The sequence below is a fragment of the Nerophis lumbriciformis genome, linkage group LG05 (genome assembly GCF_033978685.3).
Source record: "Nerophis lumbriciformis linkage group LG05, RoL_Nlum_v2.1, whole genome shotgun sequence".
NCBI lineage: Eukaryota > Metazoa > Chordata > Actinopteri > Syngnathiformes > Syngnathidae > Nerophis > Nerophis lumbriciformis.
In genome coordinates, this window is record NC_084552.2 from 39,654,643 (window position 1) to 39,675,314 (window position 20,672).

At 40.8% G+C, this 20,672-nt stretch overlaps 1 protein-coding gene across 3 annotated transcripts in view; it reads left to right on the plus strand.

Moving 5' to 3' along the window:
* The window catches only part of kirrel1a (kirre like nephrin family adhesion molecule 1a), a 56,859-nt gene that overhangs the window by 2,134 nt on the left and 34,053 nt on the right, over positions 1–20,672 (plus strand). Inside the window, exon 1 of one of the 3 annotated variants that reach the window (XM_061960354.2) lies at positions 9,771–9,805. The exons of the other annotated variants lie outside the window; for them this stretch is intronic. Coding sequence (XP_061816338.2) covers positions 9,790–9,805 — 16 coding nt within the window. The 5' untranslated portion in view covers positions 9,771–9,789. Of the gene's footprint in view, positions 1–9,770; positions 9,806–20,672 lie in introns of those variants that run through there. 3 annotated transcript variants of the gene reach the window in all.

A 20,672-nucleotide genomic window follows, 5' to 3' on the forward strand; every position in this document is an offset into this window, starting at 1 on the left:
TGTTCTCGTTTGTATTCAAATGAAGACCATATATGACATCAGACCGTCCTGCGACTTAATAAATGATGGGAGTGTTTTTGCGGACGGTGCTCCTGCATTTAGAGCATCCCTGATTTTTTTGGGGGTAGATCCTGAAAGGGGATCTATGATGATTTAAATCTACATTTAAAACAGTTCTTTGTGGTCTTGGTAAGAAGTATTGTATGTGCATTGGTGTAATTTTTTTGTAAAGTATTTTCTGAAGGCGTTACCAGATTGCAAATGAACCCACGCCCCACCCTCTTCAAAAGTATCATCATTTATATTTCAAAAATGTACACTGTTCAAATATATATTTTAAAAAGAAACGTCACCGCTATTTATTTTCCAGATACGGTTGGAAATGCATTTTATAGAGATTCACCCGGTCACTACATTAGGTCCACCTGCACTCTTTCTGAACGATACACACTCTGCAAAAAACAGCTTCTTTTAGCAGCATCTTTGTCACTGCATGTCGGTGTTATTATGCACATGCCAAGGTTATATGGAAAAGTTATTTTATCCTACCTTTTTTTGTTTCCCCAATCTCAGTAAGCGTCTTATGGAGCCCCCCCCCCCCCCCCCCCCCCCCCCCCTCTAACTGATAGATTGTTTGTTCATTTGAAAATGATCCCTATTAACTGATGCAATAGCAGTATGTTAGTCTTACTGGGGTCCACACAAAATATTACAAATGACAAAACATGCGCACATGCCCTGCGATGAGGTAGCGACTTGTCCAGAGTGTACACTGCCTTCCGCCGGAATGCAGCCACCCCCGCGACCCCGAGAGGGACAAGCAGTAGAAAATAGATGGATGTATAATATATATATATAAAAAAAAAAGGTTTACTTGCATCAATCAAAACTGGTATAAAATAACACATGAAATAACACAAATTAAATTAGTTTAAGGTTATTCCCTCAACTATGGTCATTTGTTCATCTTTTATTAGATGAATATCGAGTGGTAAATTATTCCAAGAAGCAATTGCTCTATGAATTACTGTTTTGTTCATTGAGTTTGAGTTTGTGTTTACTTCGAACATGCATGCATACAACATGATACATCACAATTTCTCTATTCAACATGTTCGAAAAGGAGTAGGAAGAAGCAGAGCTTATTTAATCCTACCCCTTTTCCTGTACATAGCAGTTGCTAAAACTTTTGTTCACTTCCTGTTCTCAATTTATTCACAATATACTCCACAAGTAATAACATTAAAAATAAATAAATAGTAATTAGTGAAGTTAGTTATATTTCATATGGTGAGATGAGTAAGATTACCTAGAAATTAAATGGATGGATGAAATAAATTCAGAATGTTTATCATGGTTCTTCTTCTTTGTACTTTGTAAACTCTTTAAGTTTGAAGAGTTTTTTGAAGTGGATCATATTAAAACATTGTTTGATTTATTTGCTTAATCCATTCCATAATTTAATTTCACATACTGAAGGTCTTAAGTGTTGTACATGCGTACAAATGTTTTAAATGACATTTTTCTCTAAGATTACATTTCTCCTCTTTTATTGTGAATAATTGTTGTATATTCTTGGATAGCAGATTGTAGTTTGCTTTGTGCATAATTTTAGCTGTTTTCAAATTCCCTAAGTGGTGGAATTGCAGTGTTTTTGATTCAATGAATAAAGGGTTAGAATGTTCTCTATATCACTGGTTCATTGTATTTGAACTAGGTATGACAACATGATGGTTAGACTTAGACTTAGACTTCCTTTATTGTCATTCAAATTTGAACTTTACAGTACAGATAAGAACAACATTTGTGGCATTAGCTCGTGGTAGTGCAGGATAAAAGAGCAATAAGGTGCAGAGTGTTTGCATTTACAAATGAAGGTGCAGATATAAATAGATAGATTACTGTACAGATAAATATATTGCACTTTTGCATATGCATCCACATTCACGGATGCATGTTGTCTTTATAGTCGAGTGAGTTAATCTGTTTTTTGGGGGAATTGAGGGGATTATTATGATGCGTTCAAGAGTTTTATGGACTGAGGGAAGAAGCTGTTACAGAACCTGGAGGTTCTGCTACCAGCTTATCTTGTGCATCATCAATACAATAGTTAAGCTGGTCAAACAAAAATGAGGGCATTTTTGAGTCACTAACACAACAGAAAAATAGCTTTACCTATATATATATATATTGTATGTATGATACAGCGCAGTATTTGTCTTACTCTATTATGATGTTGTGGCGATGAATAAAAAATATATTCATCAAGCAGGACTTCCGTTTCGGTACAGTAAACCATGCTAACAACAATCTTAATTTGACAAACTTTTGGCACAACAAGTTTTTGATGGACTTCATCTTCAACTCCTGCTTCATTAATGAAGTTAAAGTACCACTGATAGTCACACACACACTAGATGTGGTGAAATCACTCTCTGCATTTGACCCATCCCCTTGTTCCACCCCCTGGGAGGTGAGGGGAGCAGTGAGCAGCAGCAGTGGCCACGCTCGGGAATCATTTTGGTGATTTAACCCCCAATTCCAACCCTTGATGCTGAGTACCAAGCAGGGAGGTCATGGGTCCCATTTTTAAAGTCTTTGCCGGGGTTTGAACTCACAACCTACAGATCTCAAGGCGGACACTCTCACCACTAGGCCACTGAAAAAGTTGTATAATAAAATAATAATAATAACACACTTTGGGCGGCCGTGTCAGCAACTTGAGGGTTCCAGGTTCAATCACCGCTTTCGCCATCCTAGTCACTGCTGTTGTGTCCCCGGGCAAGACACTTTTCTCCCAGTGCCACACAGACGGGTTTAGATGTAACTTAGATAAGGGGTATCATTATGTAAAGTGCTTTGAGTCACTAGAGAAAAGCGCTATATAAATATAATTCACAATTCACTCACACTGGTGAGACATTGACAAAAGACAACAGCGGGGCGTAGCATCAGACATTCAGGCTAACTGAAACCCGCGTGTATACAGGGTATGGCCAACTCAGTTTCAGAGTTGGTCCTCAACATGGCGCCCTGCAGTCACGTGAGGGGCTTTTGACCAATCTTAGGAGAGCGTCTGGCCATACTCTCTCTAAATGGTCAAAAGCTACTCACGTGACTACAGGGCGCCATGTTGAGGACCAACTCTGAAACCGAGTTGGCCATACCATCTATACACGGTTGTGACTGAGACTACTATAAGCTATCAATAGCTATCCAGTCAAAGAGGAGATGAACTAGATTGATTCAATATGTATTTCATCTTCGACATCAATACCACAGCTTTGGCGTGAGCTACGTGGAACTACAAAGCTAATGATCATAGCTTTGACTGGTGCAGAACAACTTACGTTCGTCGTTTCAACACATGTAAGCCCGGTTCTAAGAGTCATTTCGACAAAGTATTTGCACGTTGTGGCCATGTTGTAGTGGCCGGGTGACTCTAATAGCAAGAACGCTTAGAGGATCCTCCGAGCTACCAGTGAGTACTGTAATCTACAGTAGAACACACTCAAACAAATGTAAAGGTGACTATATTCATAGTGGAATTGTGTTGATGCCAAATGGTAAACGGTACAGAACAGCAACATACAAACTCAACAGGTATAGATTTTCCTTTGTCCCACTGGCAATCAAAGCACTTAACAACAGAAAATTACTGTAATAACTGGATGCAATAATAAGGAGTGCAATATTGGGATAGTACAATATGGGAGGTGTGCAATACGGGCGGAGTGTAATGTGTGATCTCATAACCAACTGATATACCTGCGCACTGTTCACTGTCGTCACTGTATTGTCGGATGAACTGTATGAATGTATGCTCCTCGGAGACAATTAAGACAATTATTATTATTATTATTATTATATGGGTGTTATTTCATGTTTAGAGGACTCTAATAATGTCAAAAACATATTTAGAAGGTCGTAAATATTTTTTTTAATGATCTAACTCAGGGATTCTCAAACTGTGGGACGTGTACCACTTGTTGGACGTGGGCTCCATCTAGTGGTACGCCAAGGAATCACTTAATAAAAGTACAGTGTTTCATTTTCCTACAATCAAACACAGTGTTACTGTTCAAACTACGTGTGATTGATTGATTGATTGAAACTTTTATTAGTAGATTGCACAGTACAGTACATATTTCGTACAATTGACCACTAAATGGTAACACCCGAATAAGTTTTTCAACTTGTTTAAGTCGGGGTCCACGTTAATCAATTCATGGTACAAATATATACTATCAGCATAATAGTCATCACACAAGTTAATCATCAGAGTATATACATTGAATTATTTACATTATTTACAATCCGGGGGGGTTAGGTTTGGTTGATATCAGCGCTGCAGTCATCAACAATTATATCATCTGAGAAATGGACATTGTAACAGTGTAGGTTTGACTTGGTAGGATATGTACAGCGAGCAGTGAACAACGTGTAATGTTACAGTGGGCAAAAATATTAAATACTTGTTAAATAAAACCTCTGCATTGTTTTAATCAATACTTAGGCCTACTACGCTATTCTATTTCAATGTTGGTCATTATGGTGTGTGGAGAGCCAAGTTTTTTCTGAGGGGCTACTTAATGAAAAAAGTTTGGGAACAACTACTTTAACTATGAAAATATTGGATTCATTCATACGTTGCGGTCACGTCTGGTACTAACTAACGGCGATAAATGATTATGTCGTGTTTATTATAATATTTTGTAGCGGCGGGCACTTGGAGCAGCGCAGAGGCTGCAGTCTACCGTTAAGACACCAATTGGGGTCACAGGCTTGGGAACAAGGCCCATTTACCAAAGAGCATATCTAATCAGCCATCAGCCAACGAAGGCACTCACTGAAGCGGCTGCGAAACTCAACCTGGAAGCGGATGGCGACCATCCATCCATGCCGCCCCCGCCCCCAATCATCCATGCCATGGCGGGAGCTGATCGTACCAGAAGGCTGACATGTTTGTCTGAGTAGTAAAACGTTGTGATGATCCGGCAGAAAACCTTCAAAGTTAGATAAAGTGAGGATCCAATGTGTGGCGAACGATAAACCAACAGCTCCGAGGGCTTTGGGGGTTCAAAGCCCCAATAATGCGATGGTGTTTGACAGGCTGAAGGCGATCGCAGTTCTAAAAAGAAACAGTACCCATTAAGAAGGTTTCTTCATGCCGAGTTCCCCGAGCAAGAGAGGCACACTTAATCACATGTGACTCAGACTTTTGGACATGTTTTGTGCGGAGAGGACCCCGTTTTATGGCTTACAGGAAAAGTTGCAGGCGGGACAACGCGGGGCAGGTGTGGGTGCTGGAGGTGCAACGTGAGGGGCTCCATTTAGAGGGGAACATTACTCAAGCTCGACTTCCCTCTTCAGAGAGGCCGCTCATTCACAAAGAACACGTCCGCTTCAAGGGCTTCGCATTCGTAAAGGGACAAGCTCGGCCCGGCCTGGCACGGCCCCGGCCGGAGTGGTTGGCACCGGTTCCTTTTCACATTCCCCTTCTTTGACTTCTCTCTTTCTTTTCCGTCAACCCCCTTCCCTCCTCTCGTTGGCTCGCTAATAAGTTCCAGATGTGCTGCTTGCATTCCTCTGGTCGGCGGAGAGGGGAAAGAGGGGAGGGGAGTGGGGGGGGGGAATTAAAAGAGGGAGCACATGACGAGGAAGAGGAGCTGCTGTACTGTAGTGCACACACGCACTGCTGTGTGTCGAGGGGGGGAGGGGTGGAGGGGGCTAATGGTCACATAACCTCAAAAGTTAACCCCCCCCGTCCCCGTCCCCATCCCCGTCTCTTCCTCCCGCCGCAGGAATGCAGTGCCACTGATGATGTCACTCCATTTTGGGAGCCACCCCCACTTTATGAAGAGAAGGGAGGGGAGTCAGGGGTTCGACTCGCTCCATCCATCTTGCCTTGACGATAACAACATTAGCGTCCGTCGTCCAACATCCCCGTTCGGGCCCGCCGTGCAACAAAACAGCCCACGGGGGACTAAAATGATAGCGCAACAAACAACAAGCCGCGTCGCGCTCTCGATGGTCGATGGCCGCATGGCCGATGACGCGCGCTCATTAAAGCGATGCACATGCTTTACTTCTTCCCGTCGTGATGCGGATCCCCCGCCGAGCCAATTGTGCCCTCCAGCTGCACGCTTACCTTGGCTCAGGCGCCGAGTGAACCGCTTGAAACTTTATGCAAGCCCGTCTTCATTTTGTCGGAGTGCCATCCCAAGTGTGTTGACTCCTGAGGGAATTAGAAGATAGGATCCAAGAAGGAGGAATGAAGTTCTAGTTCACCTCAAAAAGTTTAACAAGACCCCTAACCCCAAACTATTCCTGTTCCTGTTCCTATTACTGTTGGTTATGTTGATCTTGTTGCCTGTTGCTTTCCCGCCCGTTTTCTTTTTGCCTGCTTCTTCTCTTCCTGATTTATATGTTTTTGTTTCTGTCCCTGTTCCCAGCTCATGTTCCAGATCCTGCTCCTTAACCAACACCCTTGCCCCTATAGTTGCCGCTGCTCACGTTCCTTAATGTTGATCCTTATCCTGGAGTCATTTTCCTTTTCCTGATTCTGATTCTTTTCTGTTGCAGCTAATGTTCCATATGCTGTGTCCCACCACAAACATGCCCTTGAACATGGTCCTTAACCCCATACTGTTCCTTTTCTTGTCACTGTGCTTGCTCTTGTTTGTTGGTACTGCTCCTATTCTTATTCTCTATGCTCACATTACATCCTGATCTTGTTTATGTTCCAATTGTAATTCTTTTCCCACTAATATGGATCCCGTTCATATTTCTGACGTGACCTTATTCTTGTTGCTGATCTGTATCCTATTCTTTCCTCTGCTCATGATCCAGCCCATGTTCCTGTTCCCATTGTGACGATCTGTCATTTCATTTCTGTTTGTTTCCTTGTTTTTGTATTTACTTCCCGCCAGTGCTCTTATTTTGTTATATTTCCTGTTTGTTCCGCGGAGCACTGTTTTTTCCTCACCTGCCGTTGATTGGCAGCCGGTCCACACCGGCTGCCAATCAACATGTATCCTATTTATACTTTGTCTCGAGCACTCCTCAGGGCTCGATGATAACTCTGTATGTTGGAACTGTTGTATGCAAGACTGCTTCATTTATCTGTTGATGATAATTAAAGTCATCTTACCTGCTCATCGTCCTCCTGGTTCTTGCATCTTGGGGTCACAAAAACGGCAGCCATTCGAGTTCCCGACACCCATTCCTCTTCATGTTCCGTTTCATGTTGCCGGTCCTGCCCTTAGTCATTATTTTATTTTTTTGTTCCTGTTCCTGTTCCTGCTCCTGTTCACCTTCCCTCTCCTTTTCTTGTTTCTCGTCATACTCATATTGTGCTTGCTCCTGCTGCTGGTACCACGTCTATTCCTGTTCTTAATGCTCATATTGATCCTGATTCTGTTTATGTTCCAGCTTCTGTTTTTTCCTGATACTGATCCTGTTTATATTTACGTCTCTCCATTCCTGTTCCTCTTCACAGTCCGTTTTGTGTTGCTGGTCCTTCTAGCCCCTAGTTCTTGGTCCTGTTTGCTTTCCCAATCCTTCTATTTGTTCTGGTCATAATCCTATTAGAGATCCTGCCCCTGCGCTTGCTCCGGTTGCTGGTACCGCTCCCATTCCTGCTTTTAATGCTCATATTGATCCTGATTCTGTTCCCGCTTCGGCCTCTTTTTCCACTCTTTTTCGTGATACCTATACTGATCTTGATCCTGTTCATGGGCAGCACATGGTTTAGTGCATGTGCCTCACAATACGAAGGTCCTGAGTTCAATCCCGGGCTCAAGATCTTTCTGTGTGGAGTTTGCATGTTCTCCCCGTGACCTCGTGGGTTCCCTCCGGGTACTCCGGCTTCCTCCCACCTCCAAAGACATGCACCTGGGGATAGGTTGATTGGCAACACTAAATTGGCCCTAGTGTGTGAATGTGAGTGTGAATGTTGTCTGTCTATCTGTGTTGGCCCTGCGATGAGGTGGCGACTTGTCCAGGGTGTACCCCGCCTTCCGCCCCAATGCAGCTGAGATAGGCTCCAGCGCCCCCCGCGACCCCGAAAGGGACAAGCGGTAGAAAATGGATGGATGGATGATCCTGTTCATATTCACGTTTCTGATCTTAATATTCCTGTTTCTGACGTGACCTTGTTGTTGTGACTGATCTGGATCTTATTCCTTCCTCTGCTCATGGTGCAGCCCCTGTTCCTGTTCCCATTTTTCTTCACACCGGTCCTGTTCCTATTATTTTTTTTGTCATTTTAGTCCCCTGCCCCTGCTCTTGTTTGCTTTCCCCGCTCCTTTTCTTGTTTCTGGTCCTGGTCCTATTCTTGATCCTGTTTCAGCTCCCAATGCGTGTTCTGTTCCTTCTTTCCTGATGGACTACCAAGAGACAGATTCTTGTCTCACTCCCTAGTAGTTTATTTGCTGTTGCTAATTTATTCCCGAGACGTCACAAGACTGGCTGGAGGGGGGGTGGGGGGGTGACTTTCATTGCTCTTCCATCAGCAGTGAAGCTCTCACCTTCAAGAAAGTGTATGTGGTGATGTTGGCAAGGCTCCTGATATGAATACTATTACTGCGCTCCCAGGGGTCAGGAGGTCAAGGCCCGGGGCTTTTATTGGCTGCCTCGTGACAGATGACATTGCAACAAGTCACAGTACATACCAATGAAATTAGATAGCGCTGGATTCAATTAAAGCAGACCTTGGATGGGATAAGTTATTGTTTGGATGATGCTTTTAAAACGGCACTTTATCATAACGCCACCTGGTCGTGTTTACCCGACGAGTCACGTGGCCTTTTGAAGGCTAGCGACATTAGGAGCGGTCCGTTGCCCAAAATCAATTGGGAACTGTGAGTTAATCGATTCGTGTTGACACCGATTGCGGCACGCGAGAACCCCAGACCACTTCATGCGTGTATAAGTGTACCCGGAGGACGGCCATTGTTAGATCCAGTCACCCTTAGTTACCACGGGCTCGTCTTGTCAGCTGGGAGTCGCTCGCGGATTACTTCTCCTGAGCCACGGCATATTCGTGTAAGGTGTCAGATGCCTCGTCGACAAATTATCATATTATCCTGCCGTTATCCTGGAGTTGCCATGGCCACACTTTCTATCATTGTGTCAGTGGTCCTCACGGGCGGTCGCCATGGCAGCCACGGCAGCTACAGAGGTTTGCCACGCACACAAACAAGCTCTTCAGATGTGCATATGAGAGGAGCCCCAAAGAATGGGATGCACACACACACACACACACACACACACACACACACACACACACACACACACACACACACACACACACACACACACACACACACGTATAAAAAGTAGCAACCATTTTGACAGTGGTCAAGTTAGAGCATGGAGGGGCATGAATGTAAGCAGCAGCAGTAGGAGGAGGCGATGGACAAAAAGGAGGTGAATGGACTGGTTGACAAAAGACGTAAAGAAAGAGAGGTCGCTGACTGCTAGTAAGGGGGAGGGCTGCAAGGTAAGACGACAGAGGAAAGCAGCGAGCAGGCGGACAATGCGGCAAACAAAAGACAACCCCCTCCCGTCCTGGACGACCCCCCCGCCCACCCTTCCCCGTTACCACTCACACACACTTTGCCCTAATCTTGCCTCGGCTTCGTGGAGTCACCTTTGTGTGGTGAGATTCAGCGCGCCCAGCGGGTCGCCCGCCTTTCACTTGCCCGCCACTCTGCATTTTAGCCTCTCATTCTTAAGTCGCTTCGTGTGGCGTCGCCATGGTGACGGGTTATTATTGTGGCGGCCATGTTGTTGAGAAAAGGTAAGCACAGGTGGATGGCGGACAACGCACCACGGGACACTCCAGCCCCTGCGGGTGGGAGTCGCTTCAGATCTCATCCGATTTCGAGTCCCGGTCCAATACTTTGACAATAGATTATAGAACTTAAAATGTTTTCTAACAAGTAAACACATTAGGACATTTTTATAAAGTTCCTCTTTTTAAATTTAGAATTTGACAGTGTTGTTGTAAATCAGGTGATGCTATTTGGTATTTAATGCTACATACAATTTATTTAACAAAATTAAGTTTCCCTTAAGAATTTCCCTTGTGGATCATTAAAGTTTGTCTAAGTCTAAGTCTAAGTCTAAGTCTAAGTGGTTAGGGCACAATAACTAAAAAAAAGAAGCAAAAACTACCATTGGCTACCTTTTAAAACATTTGGGTTTTGCCCTCAAAGCCTTCCTGTATCTAGAGACTTACTCCCTGAGTTTGTAAACAATAACAAAACCAACGCAAAAAATTGTTTTGTAATAATAAGGACGAGACAAAGAAAAATATCAGTCTAATCACTTTAGTATCGTTTGTACACTGATACTAAAATAAGTATAGATAGTATCGACATCTGGATCGATAACCCCTACTTTACAATGAAGCTTTAGCAGTTAGCTTCTTGTGTCGTCCTACTCAGTGAGTGAGTGTGTGTGTATGTGTGTAGCATGTGTAGACATTACTTCTCCTTTAGTCCTCCAGTGATAATAGCAACTAAACTTGTTTGATGATCAGTATATTAGATGCAGCTTTGCACTGTGGATCGACGACGCATTCGTTGCAGCTTGCTCCAAAATTGAGCCGGTGTTCTGGCAAGACATGTACCCTCCTGAAATTCACCCAACACCCGCACATGAGTGTAACAAGGATGGTGCAAATGTTTTGTGTCTCCCTGAGCGTGCATCCCTTTTGAAGGAATCTTTCGCCTGAGTATGTAAACATTGGGCCACACCTGTGGTAAAGATCAGCTGGGCTTGGCAGCTCATCAGCCGATCAGTTAAAAAAGGCAAATAATTAATTCCCCGTTCTGATCCCGTGATTGGACATTGGTTCTAGTTAGCGTACATGTATTACGGGTGTCCTTAAATTTTTATCGTCTTTAGACAATTGACCAATGACTTTTAGTTGCCAATTAGTTGCTTAGACATTTTTTTTTGCATTTATTTTTAATACATTTTGCTCGAATTTTACCTAAATGTGTGTACCAAAATTGGTTGTTATTGGACTAAACCAGGGGTGTCCAAACTTTTTGTCCAAGGGGCCGCATTGGGCTAAACATATTTGGTTGAGGGCCAAAAGCCTACTGCATGTAAAGTAACTATATGTATATAGATATATATACATACATACTATATGTATATTTATATATATATATATATATATATATATATATACACACACATATATGTATATAGATTTATATATATATATATATATATATATATATATATATATATATATATATATATATATATATATATATATACACACACATATATGTATATAGATTTATATACATACATATGTATGTATATAAATACATATATATATATGTATATACATATAAACATATATATATATATATATATACACATATATATACTGTATGTATATAAATACATATATATATGTATATACATATACACATATATATACATATATATATATACATATATACACACATATATATACATTACATATACACACATATATATATATATATATTTATATATATATATATATATATACATACATATATATATATATATATATATATATATATACACATACATATATATATACACACACATATATGATGTTTCTGTTGTGTGTCATGATTTCATGTATGTACATATATATATACATATGTATATATATATGTATATATACATATGTATATATGTATATGTATGTGTATATATGTGTATCTATATATATGTGTATATATATATGTAAATATGTACATACATACATATATATACATGTGTTTATCTGCATATATATATGTATTTATGTATATGTGTTTATGTATGTATATATATATACATATATATATACATATGTATATATGTAAATATGTTTATATATGTATATACCGGTATGTACATATATATATATACACATGTATATATACATATGTATATATGTACATATATATATATACACATGTATATATACATATGTGTATATGTATATATATATGTATATATATAAGTATATATGTATATATGCATATATATATATATATACATATATATATATACATATGTATATATGTAAATATGTTTATATATGTATATATGTACATATATATATATACACATGTATATATACATATGTGTATATGTATATATATATGTATATATGTATATATATAAGTATATATGTATATATGCATATATATATATATATATATATATATATATATATATATATATATATATATATATATATATATATATATATATATATATGTGTGTGTTTATATATGTATATATATATATATATATATATATATATATATATATATATATATATATGGTGTATTCATCAGACAAATAATATTGCATGCAACCGAGTAAGGGTGCATGCTTTGTTTAATGTTCTGCATTTTGTGTGCACTATATAAATAACACTATATAGAAACTGGCAGGAAGTGTATACTGTACATAAAAGATGTCCAAATCTTTTCCACGGAGGAATTAAATGAACGTAGTGAATCCAATCATCCACAATCATTGTCTCGTGGGCGCAGGTAGGACTGCTATCTTAGGCACACATGTGGATGCACGGGCTAAAGATGATGATTGCAAAGCCAAATGTTCGGTGTGGGAACAAATGAACAAGATGAACCCATCAACACGGACGAATGAGAAAGAATGCCAAATTTGTTGGAAACTAATGACAACAAAAAAGACAACAAAACAAACCACCTGATCTAGTTTTTCCAAATGGGGAATACAATGCACTTTGAGGCGTTCAATATTTGTTGATGTTAAATTTTTGCGAACACAGATAGACTCAATTTTATTTTTAGTCTTCGTTTACTTTTATGGGATAATTCAAAGTTCTTGACCGTCTAATTACAATGGTAAAAAAACAACAACAATACGTTTATTGCCTCTGAAAGGCATAAGTGTACTTGCGTTATTACATTAGCAATTAATTTGGTCTCAAAATAATGCTGACAATAATATTGTTTATCTGCAACAATTTGTAGGACAATACATCCTCCAGCAAAATGTATTATCGCATATTTTTTCATCTACATTTTTTTTTGTTTTGAAAAATTACAAAATCTTGCGAGCATTTGTGTATCCCGACACAATTTGTTCAAATGATCATAATGGCAGGATGCAGGGAATTGATTAAATACCATATTGTGTGTAATGCACAGGTAGGCAGCCATTTCTGTCTGTGGTAACCGAGTGACGTGAGCGCGCTCCCGCGTCAGGGGGTGCATTTTATGGCAGGGGTGCGTTTCCCGGCACAACACCGGCCAACAAATGCCCCCCCCCCCACCCACCTCTCGGCATGCAGGATGTACAGTAATTAAATTAAATAGTTTATTATTCTTCGGTCAATGGTCAACAAAATAAACAAACAGTTGCACATTCATAGAATGAAAATGAAAATGAAAATGTTGCAGACCGAAAGGGTTTAGGCTGAAGTTGAACACTTATAGCGCCTAACCCTATAAACAATGTCAAGTACAAGATGAACTTCCGAAAATTATGAAATGTCTTTTGTACAACATATTATAAATACACATTATACACAATATGAACATTGTTCAATTATATACACAGTAAAGGCATGTGAAATATCCTTATACGCGTATTAAACATTTGTACCAATTTATATACGATATACAAACAATTATACTTCCATTATTATTTATATCCCACATTTAGTATTTTAATTAACATTGATCATAGTATTAACTACTGTGTTGATTCAAGAGTGATATATTTTAAATAATAACAATGCTTAATGATTCTCACCTTGCTATTATAAGGTAAGGTGAGGTAATCAAAGATGGATTCATTGATTTTATGAAGTAATTTCGGGCCCCAACACAAATGGCTTTATTCATGCCTGCCAAAAAGGGAGTAGCTCCGTCGAACTTGGATCGACACGCGTCAGTCGACACGTCACGGTGGCACCGCGATGCTCTCAATCAACATCAACGCAGCGGGAGAGGCTGTGAGTCAGCCTGACTTGGAGGACTGCAACTTTGTCCTGCAACAATGATGTCATCCTCCTCATCCTTATCCCTCCACTCCACATCTGCGGACCTTCCACGTCCCTTTGTTCTCCGCGCCGCCTCCATGGCCGCCGCACGCCGCGGCTACATGGAATTAGGGAGATAACAGAATCAATTTGGAGTGCATCGACGAGCGGCGGAGGGATTTGAGGCAAGGAGTGAGACCATTGTGTCTGACTATCAATGGGATAGGTGGAGGCGGGATGAGGTCATTGCTGCCCCCACCCCACCCTGCCTCCACCTCCATTCCAGACAAATGGGAGTAGTGAACATTTGGGAAGGTTTCATCAGACCAGATGCGCTTACGGACACGCCAGTGCAGAACAACTTTTTTGGCCGACTAATTTACAACGTCATCTGTTGCTATGGTGACGCCAGCCCGTAATCCAGCTAAGGCGCGGGATTGGCTGGGGAGGTGCAAGGGAGAGCGGAAGGCGGCGGGGGCTTCGTTGGAGGGGTACTAAATAGAGGTAGCGGGGAGGTGGCCAGAGACAAAGATAACATGATGGCTGCCTCTGAATCCACAAGGATTCTTAAGGGTGAATGGTCTCCACGCCAGAGTGAGAGCTGATGCAAGCCTGGAGATAAACGCTGAAATAAAGCGTTGACATTTGCAGCCTGGCGTCGGGCTGTGTGAGGGCATATTAGCAGCGGCTAAAAATAGCTCCAGATGTCTTTGCATGCATTTACCCTCCCCGGTAGTTTAGGACCGTAAATCGAGGCGTCAGTACCTTGCGCGCTCGGAGGCCAAACTTGCGCTCCCGCTCACGCCATCGTCAAGGTGACTCACGATGGCGTGTGCAACCCCGGCGATGGCGTGCTGTCTCGGTGATTTGATGAACTGTGGCTGGTGTCACAATGTCTGCAAAGTGGATGAATCCGAAAAGCTTCACCAAACTTTGGCCTGGAGTCTTGGGCCGATGCTGCGTTTGAGACGGTAAACAAGAGTAAACACACACCCCAAAAAAAGAAGTAAACAAAAAACATGGCTGACACGCCAATAAAGTTGTTTGTACAGCCAATAAAATCGACTTAATACTGTGCAACATCTTAGTACTCGTGCTGAGCATTCGTGCTTTAACTGATGAAATTTCCCTGACTTTGTGGATTACTTCCCCTCTTAATTACTTTTTCACTAATTACATTACTTTTTTTACACACAGGAATGGTGTGGGTGATCAAGCGTACTGTGGGCTTTGACTTTTGGATTATTTTGGGTCTGAATTACACTATATTGCCAAAAGTATTTGGCCACCTGCCTTGACTCACATATGAACTTGAAGTGCCATCCCATTCCTAACCCATAGGGTTCAATATGATGTCGGTCCACCTTTTGCAGCTATTACAGCTTCAACTCTTCTGGAAAGGCTGTCCACAAGGTTGCGGAGTGTATTTATAGGAATTTTTGACCATTCTTCCAAAAGTGCATTGGTGAGGTCACACACTGATGTTGGTTGAGAAGGCCTGGCTTTTAGTCTCTGTTATAATTCATCCCAAAGGTGTTCTATCGGGTTCAGGTCAGGACTCTGTGCAGGCCAGTCAAGTTCATCCACACCAGACTCTGTCATCCATGTCTTTATGGACCTTGCTTTGTGTACTGGTGCACAGTCATGTTAGAAGAGGAAGGGGCCCGCTCCAAACTGTTCCCACAAGGTTGGGAGCATGGAATTGTCCAAAATGTTTTGGTATTCGGGAGCATTCAAAGTTCCTTTCACTGGAACTAAGGGGCCGAGCCCAACCCAAACTCTTCTATTTTCTTATAATAAAGGCATCAGTTGACTTTGGAATATTTAGGAGCGAGGAAATTTCATGACTGGATTTGTTTTTGTTTCTTTCACAAATGTTTGTAGAAACAGTCTCTCCATGCCTAAGTGCTTGATTGTATACACCTGTGGCCGGGCCAAGTGACTAGGACACCTGATTCTCATCATTTTGATGGGTGGCCAAATACTTTTGGCAATATAGTGCACGTTGGCTAATTTTGAAGATGACCTTTGGTGATCTTTGTCTTTTCTGACGCATAAATGTTGTCACAATGTTGGATACTCGTGTTTAACAATGTCAAAGCGTCAAATCGTTAGCTCCATGCATTTTGGCATGAGCTTGCATGCAGTTTTGGATACTTCTGTTTGCGAGGTTTTGCAATTTAGTAGCGTTGTGACATCACAGCGAGGTGGACGTACATATTTGGACATTAGGTGAACTCTCAGCGAGAGAGGGAGGAGCTTCAGGCTATGAGGAAACAAAAAAAAGGTAGGATAAAGCATTATTTTAATGGGACGGCATGGCGTGGTGTGGTTGGGAGAGTGGTCGTGCCAGCAACCTGAGGGTTCCTGGTTCAATCCCCAGCTTCTACCAACCTAGTCACATCCATTGTGTCCTTGAGAAAGACACTTCACCCTTGCTCCTGATGGGTCGTGGTTAGGGCCTTGCATGGCAGCTCCCGCCATCAGTGTGTGAATGTGTGTGTGATTGGGTGAATGTGGAAATAGTATCGAAGCACTATGAGTACCTTGAAGGTAGAAAAGCGCTATACAATTATAACCCATTTACCATTTAATCTAATGGTGGCATGTGCATAATAACACCGACATGCGACATGCAGAAATGCAGAAATAAAGTGCAAATGCAGAGTCTGACTTAAGAGAGAGTGCAAGTTTATCTAATTGTTCTGACCGGGTGAATTTTTATAATTTTTATGAAGTTTATTTTCAACCGTGTCTGGGAAAAGAAATAGCGGTATAATTAAACACTGTACATTTTCAAAATATATATGATGATACTTTATAGAGCAGGGGTCCCCAAACTATGGATCCGGCCACCCAGCATCCAAAATCCGGCCCACGGGAAGTCCCAAGTTAAAAAAAAAAAGTTTTTATTTTTGGTATTTTTTGTATTTTTAAAAAAAAAATTACCTTTCCTTTCTAATCCATTTTCTACCGCTTGTTACTCTCAGTGTCTCCTAGCCGCTCAGGCAAATCATATTGTCTAAAAATGCATTTTCCCATCAATAACGTGACAATGTTAAATGTTGATGAACATCAATGTTAATTGATGTTAAATTACAAAACGGATTATAAAGACAATGTATATATATATATATATATATATATATATATATATATATATATATATATATATATATATATATATCAGTGACGTGCGGTGAGGTTCATGGCTGGTGAGGCACTGACTTCATCACAGTCAGATTTACAAACATATGAACCCTAAAGAGTATCTTATTCACCATTTGATTGGCAGCAGTTAACGGGTTATGTTTAAAAGCTCATACCAGCATTCTTCCCTGCTTGGCACTCAGCATCAAGGGTTGGAATTGGGGGTTAAATCACCAAAAATGATTCCCAGGCGCGGCGCCGCTGCTGCCCACTGCTCCCCTCACCTCCCAGAGGGTGAACAAGGGGATGGGTCAAATGCAGACGACAAATTTCATTACACCTAATGTGTGTGTGACAATCATTGGTACTTTAACTTAACTTTAACTTTACACATACAAACTGTAGCACACAAAAAAAGCACATTTAATTAAAAAAACGTTATTATGGTCTTACCTTTACTTATAAATTAAGTCCATGCGCCGCAACTAAAGCCCTCACTTAAACTTTCCACGTGCAAGATTGAATCTATTTAAAAAAGTGTAACCGAGGGTTTATAAATGTCGCCTATACTGTATGAAACTACAAAATAACAAACACGGAGGCTCCAGTTTACACGAGGACCACTTTATTTACCTTCTTTCAAAAACCTCCGCAACGTGTCATCACTTCCGCTCTTAGCGCCTTCAAAATAAGAGCTCAAGGCATATACTGTATAACAGCGCATAACAGGAACTTAACATCACAAAGAGGAAAGCCCATGAAAATAGGTTACAAAAGTTATTTTATAAGAAGCCAAAAAGTGCAAAAACAATAATGTTCGTGTTGGAGGAGTTGTGAATTAGGTACACCTGCAGTCTGCAGGTGCACCTAATGTTGTGGCCCTGCAGTCATTCACAACTCCTCCAACACGAACATTATTGTTTTTGCACTTTTTGGCTTTTTATAAAATAACTTTTTTAAATAGATTCAATCTTGCACGTGGGAAGTTTAAGTGTGGGCTTTAGTTGATATAACAATTCTACGGCGGGGGTGCAGGAGGCGGGACTACTGGAGCCTCAGCCAGTGCGTCTTTTGCAGCCATTTTATGATCGCTCAGCACAAGAAATACGTTACACACATACAGTTGTTGACAAAATACACTGTACATTATATACCTCAGCTAACTAAACTATGGAAATGTATAATATAATTCATATAGCAATACAGTCTCACTGCACAGCAGGCCAGCAGTTAGCCGAGTCCGAAATCCATGTTGAGGCACTGAGTGACGTGACTCAACTGGCTGCTGTTCACCGCACCATCTCTTCTCAGTATTTGAACGGAAAATGTGAAAATTCAGCGATTTTGAATAAAAATAATCTAAAACTGGTGAATTTAAATGGAAAATAACTTTATAGTATAATCACTGGATACATATAACAATTTAATAATTTTTTTTTCTTTTTACATTTTTTTTCTTTCCATGATCCTCTAGTGACTGCACGTCACTGATATATATATATATATATATATATATATATATATATATATATATATATATATATATATATATATATATATACAGCCTGGCCCCCGGCCAAATTTATTTAACCCAATGCGGCCCCCGAGTCAAAAAGTTTGGGGACCCCTGTTATAGAGGGTCGGGCATGGTTTAATTTGCAATCTGGGAACGCCTCTAGAAATGAACATCTTGCAGAGAGACTCAAAAAACGGGTTATAAATGTGACTGTGGAGCAGATATTGGGCAAAATTTACACAAATCATATCTATGGCAAGGAAGTGTTTTAGATATGTACTCAAATCATCATAAGAAGTAGCCAAACATGTTGTACTTAGGGTATAGTATGACTACGGGCTGAGTCACAAAGGTCTGAAAAGTCCAAGTTGTCTGGAATGCAGCAGCAAGGCCGCCCTCCCACCACGGCGCATGTCCGACAAACCGCCTCGACGTGTCGATTATACGTTTGGGCTACAGCGTGGTTGTGTTCGCGTGTGTCCACAGGAAGTGGCTCGCCAGCTCGTGGCGGCAGCTCGGTCACCCGCACTGCCTATTTTGTGTGTGTTTTGTTGTCAGGCGGTCACGGGCGCAGTTGCCGCACGACCTCTTTGTGTGGACAAGGGAGCTTCGGCGGTATCTTGGGGATGAGTGACTCAAGGAAATCAGGACACACTCTATATTTGTCACTGCAGCATAACCCACATAATGAAAGAATACAAGCTCCATTGCGAGCACTCTGTGCTAGGATCTTCCTTTCTTTGACACTGTGAGAAACCCCCACACACACACACACACACACTGCTGTTGACAAGTGTTTACTGGCTAATATGGAAATCAGAAGGCGACAAGCACATGTTTAAATGAGTCAGTGTTTTCGTTAACCCGAGCTTGGGTGTTTTCTCTGCAGATTGTGTAGACTCCGCCGGGGAGCGTTCAGTTTGGATTACATTTGTGGTTTACTGTTGAGGGAATACCTCCAGCTCGCCTCGCCAAGGTAGCCGAGGCGAGGATTTGCTTGGCCTCAGGCCGCTGTCGGCTTTGCGGCTTCGTTAAGAAAAAAACATCCAGATAAAACAAGTCTTTTTGTGTCTTTTTTTTCTCTCAAGTCAGTATAAAATCCACTCTTAACATGCTCCTAATTAGCATCAGAGAGAGATTCTGATGCACGCAGATGCTTAATACGAATGAAATGCTAATGTGACGATGACTACATTGCCCTTAGCAGCTTCCTTCAACGCTGCCTCACTTTTGTTTGGCCAAAAAAAATCAACTCGATTTAAAAAAAAAAAAATTGTAATTTATTTTTTTTATTGCAAATATATTTTATAGAATTTTACAGTTAAAATCACATTTGACAAGCATACTTTGCTCACTCAGACCCTTCATACATGCACACATCCACACTCACATGTACGCTTGAGGAGAAAGGTGCACTTGGGCTTTAAAAACTCAAGGTTTACAGTATAGACATCTTTAGAAAAAGTACCCAGATATTGTATACCGTATTTTTCGGACTAAAGGTCGCAGTTCTATTTCATAGTTTGGCGAATAATATATATGTTTTTTTCCTTCTTTATTATGCATTTTTGGCAGGTGCGACTTATACTCTGGTGCGACTTATACTCCGAAAAATACGGTATATCCATCCATCCTGCACTGGCTCAGGATCAGCAGACGATCCAGACCAAAGCAAGATGGATGAATATTCCTCGGCATCAAGGATCCTCAGGAAGTGATCACTAGATCACCTCCCGGGGACCTCTCCACCATTCACACTTAGAAAAGCAGAAGAAAGTCAAATTTTCGTGGCTTGATCAGATGCAAAAAATAAATAAATAAAAAAGTCATCAAAAAAAGCTAGTAAACCGTGACAAAACCATATCAAAAGTGACACAAAAAAGCAATGGTAGTGTAGGAAGAATACAAAAAATAATTATGATTCAATATATGTTAGTAAAGGCTTCCAGGTTCAACTCG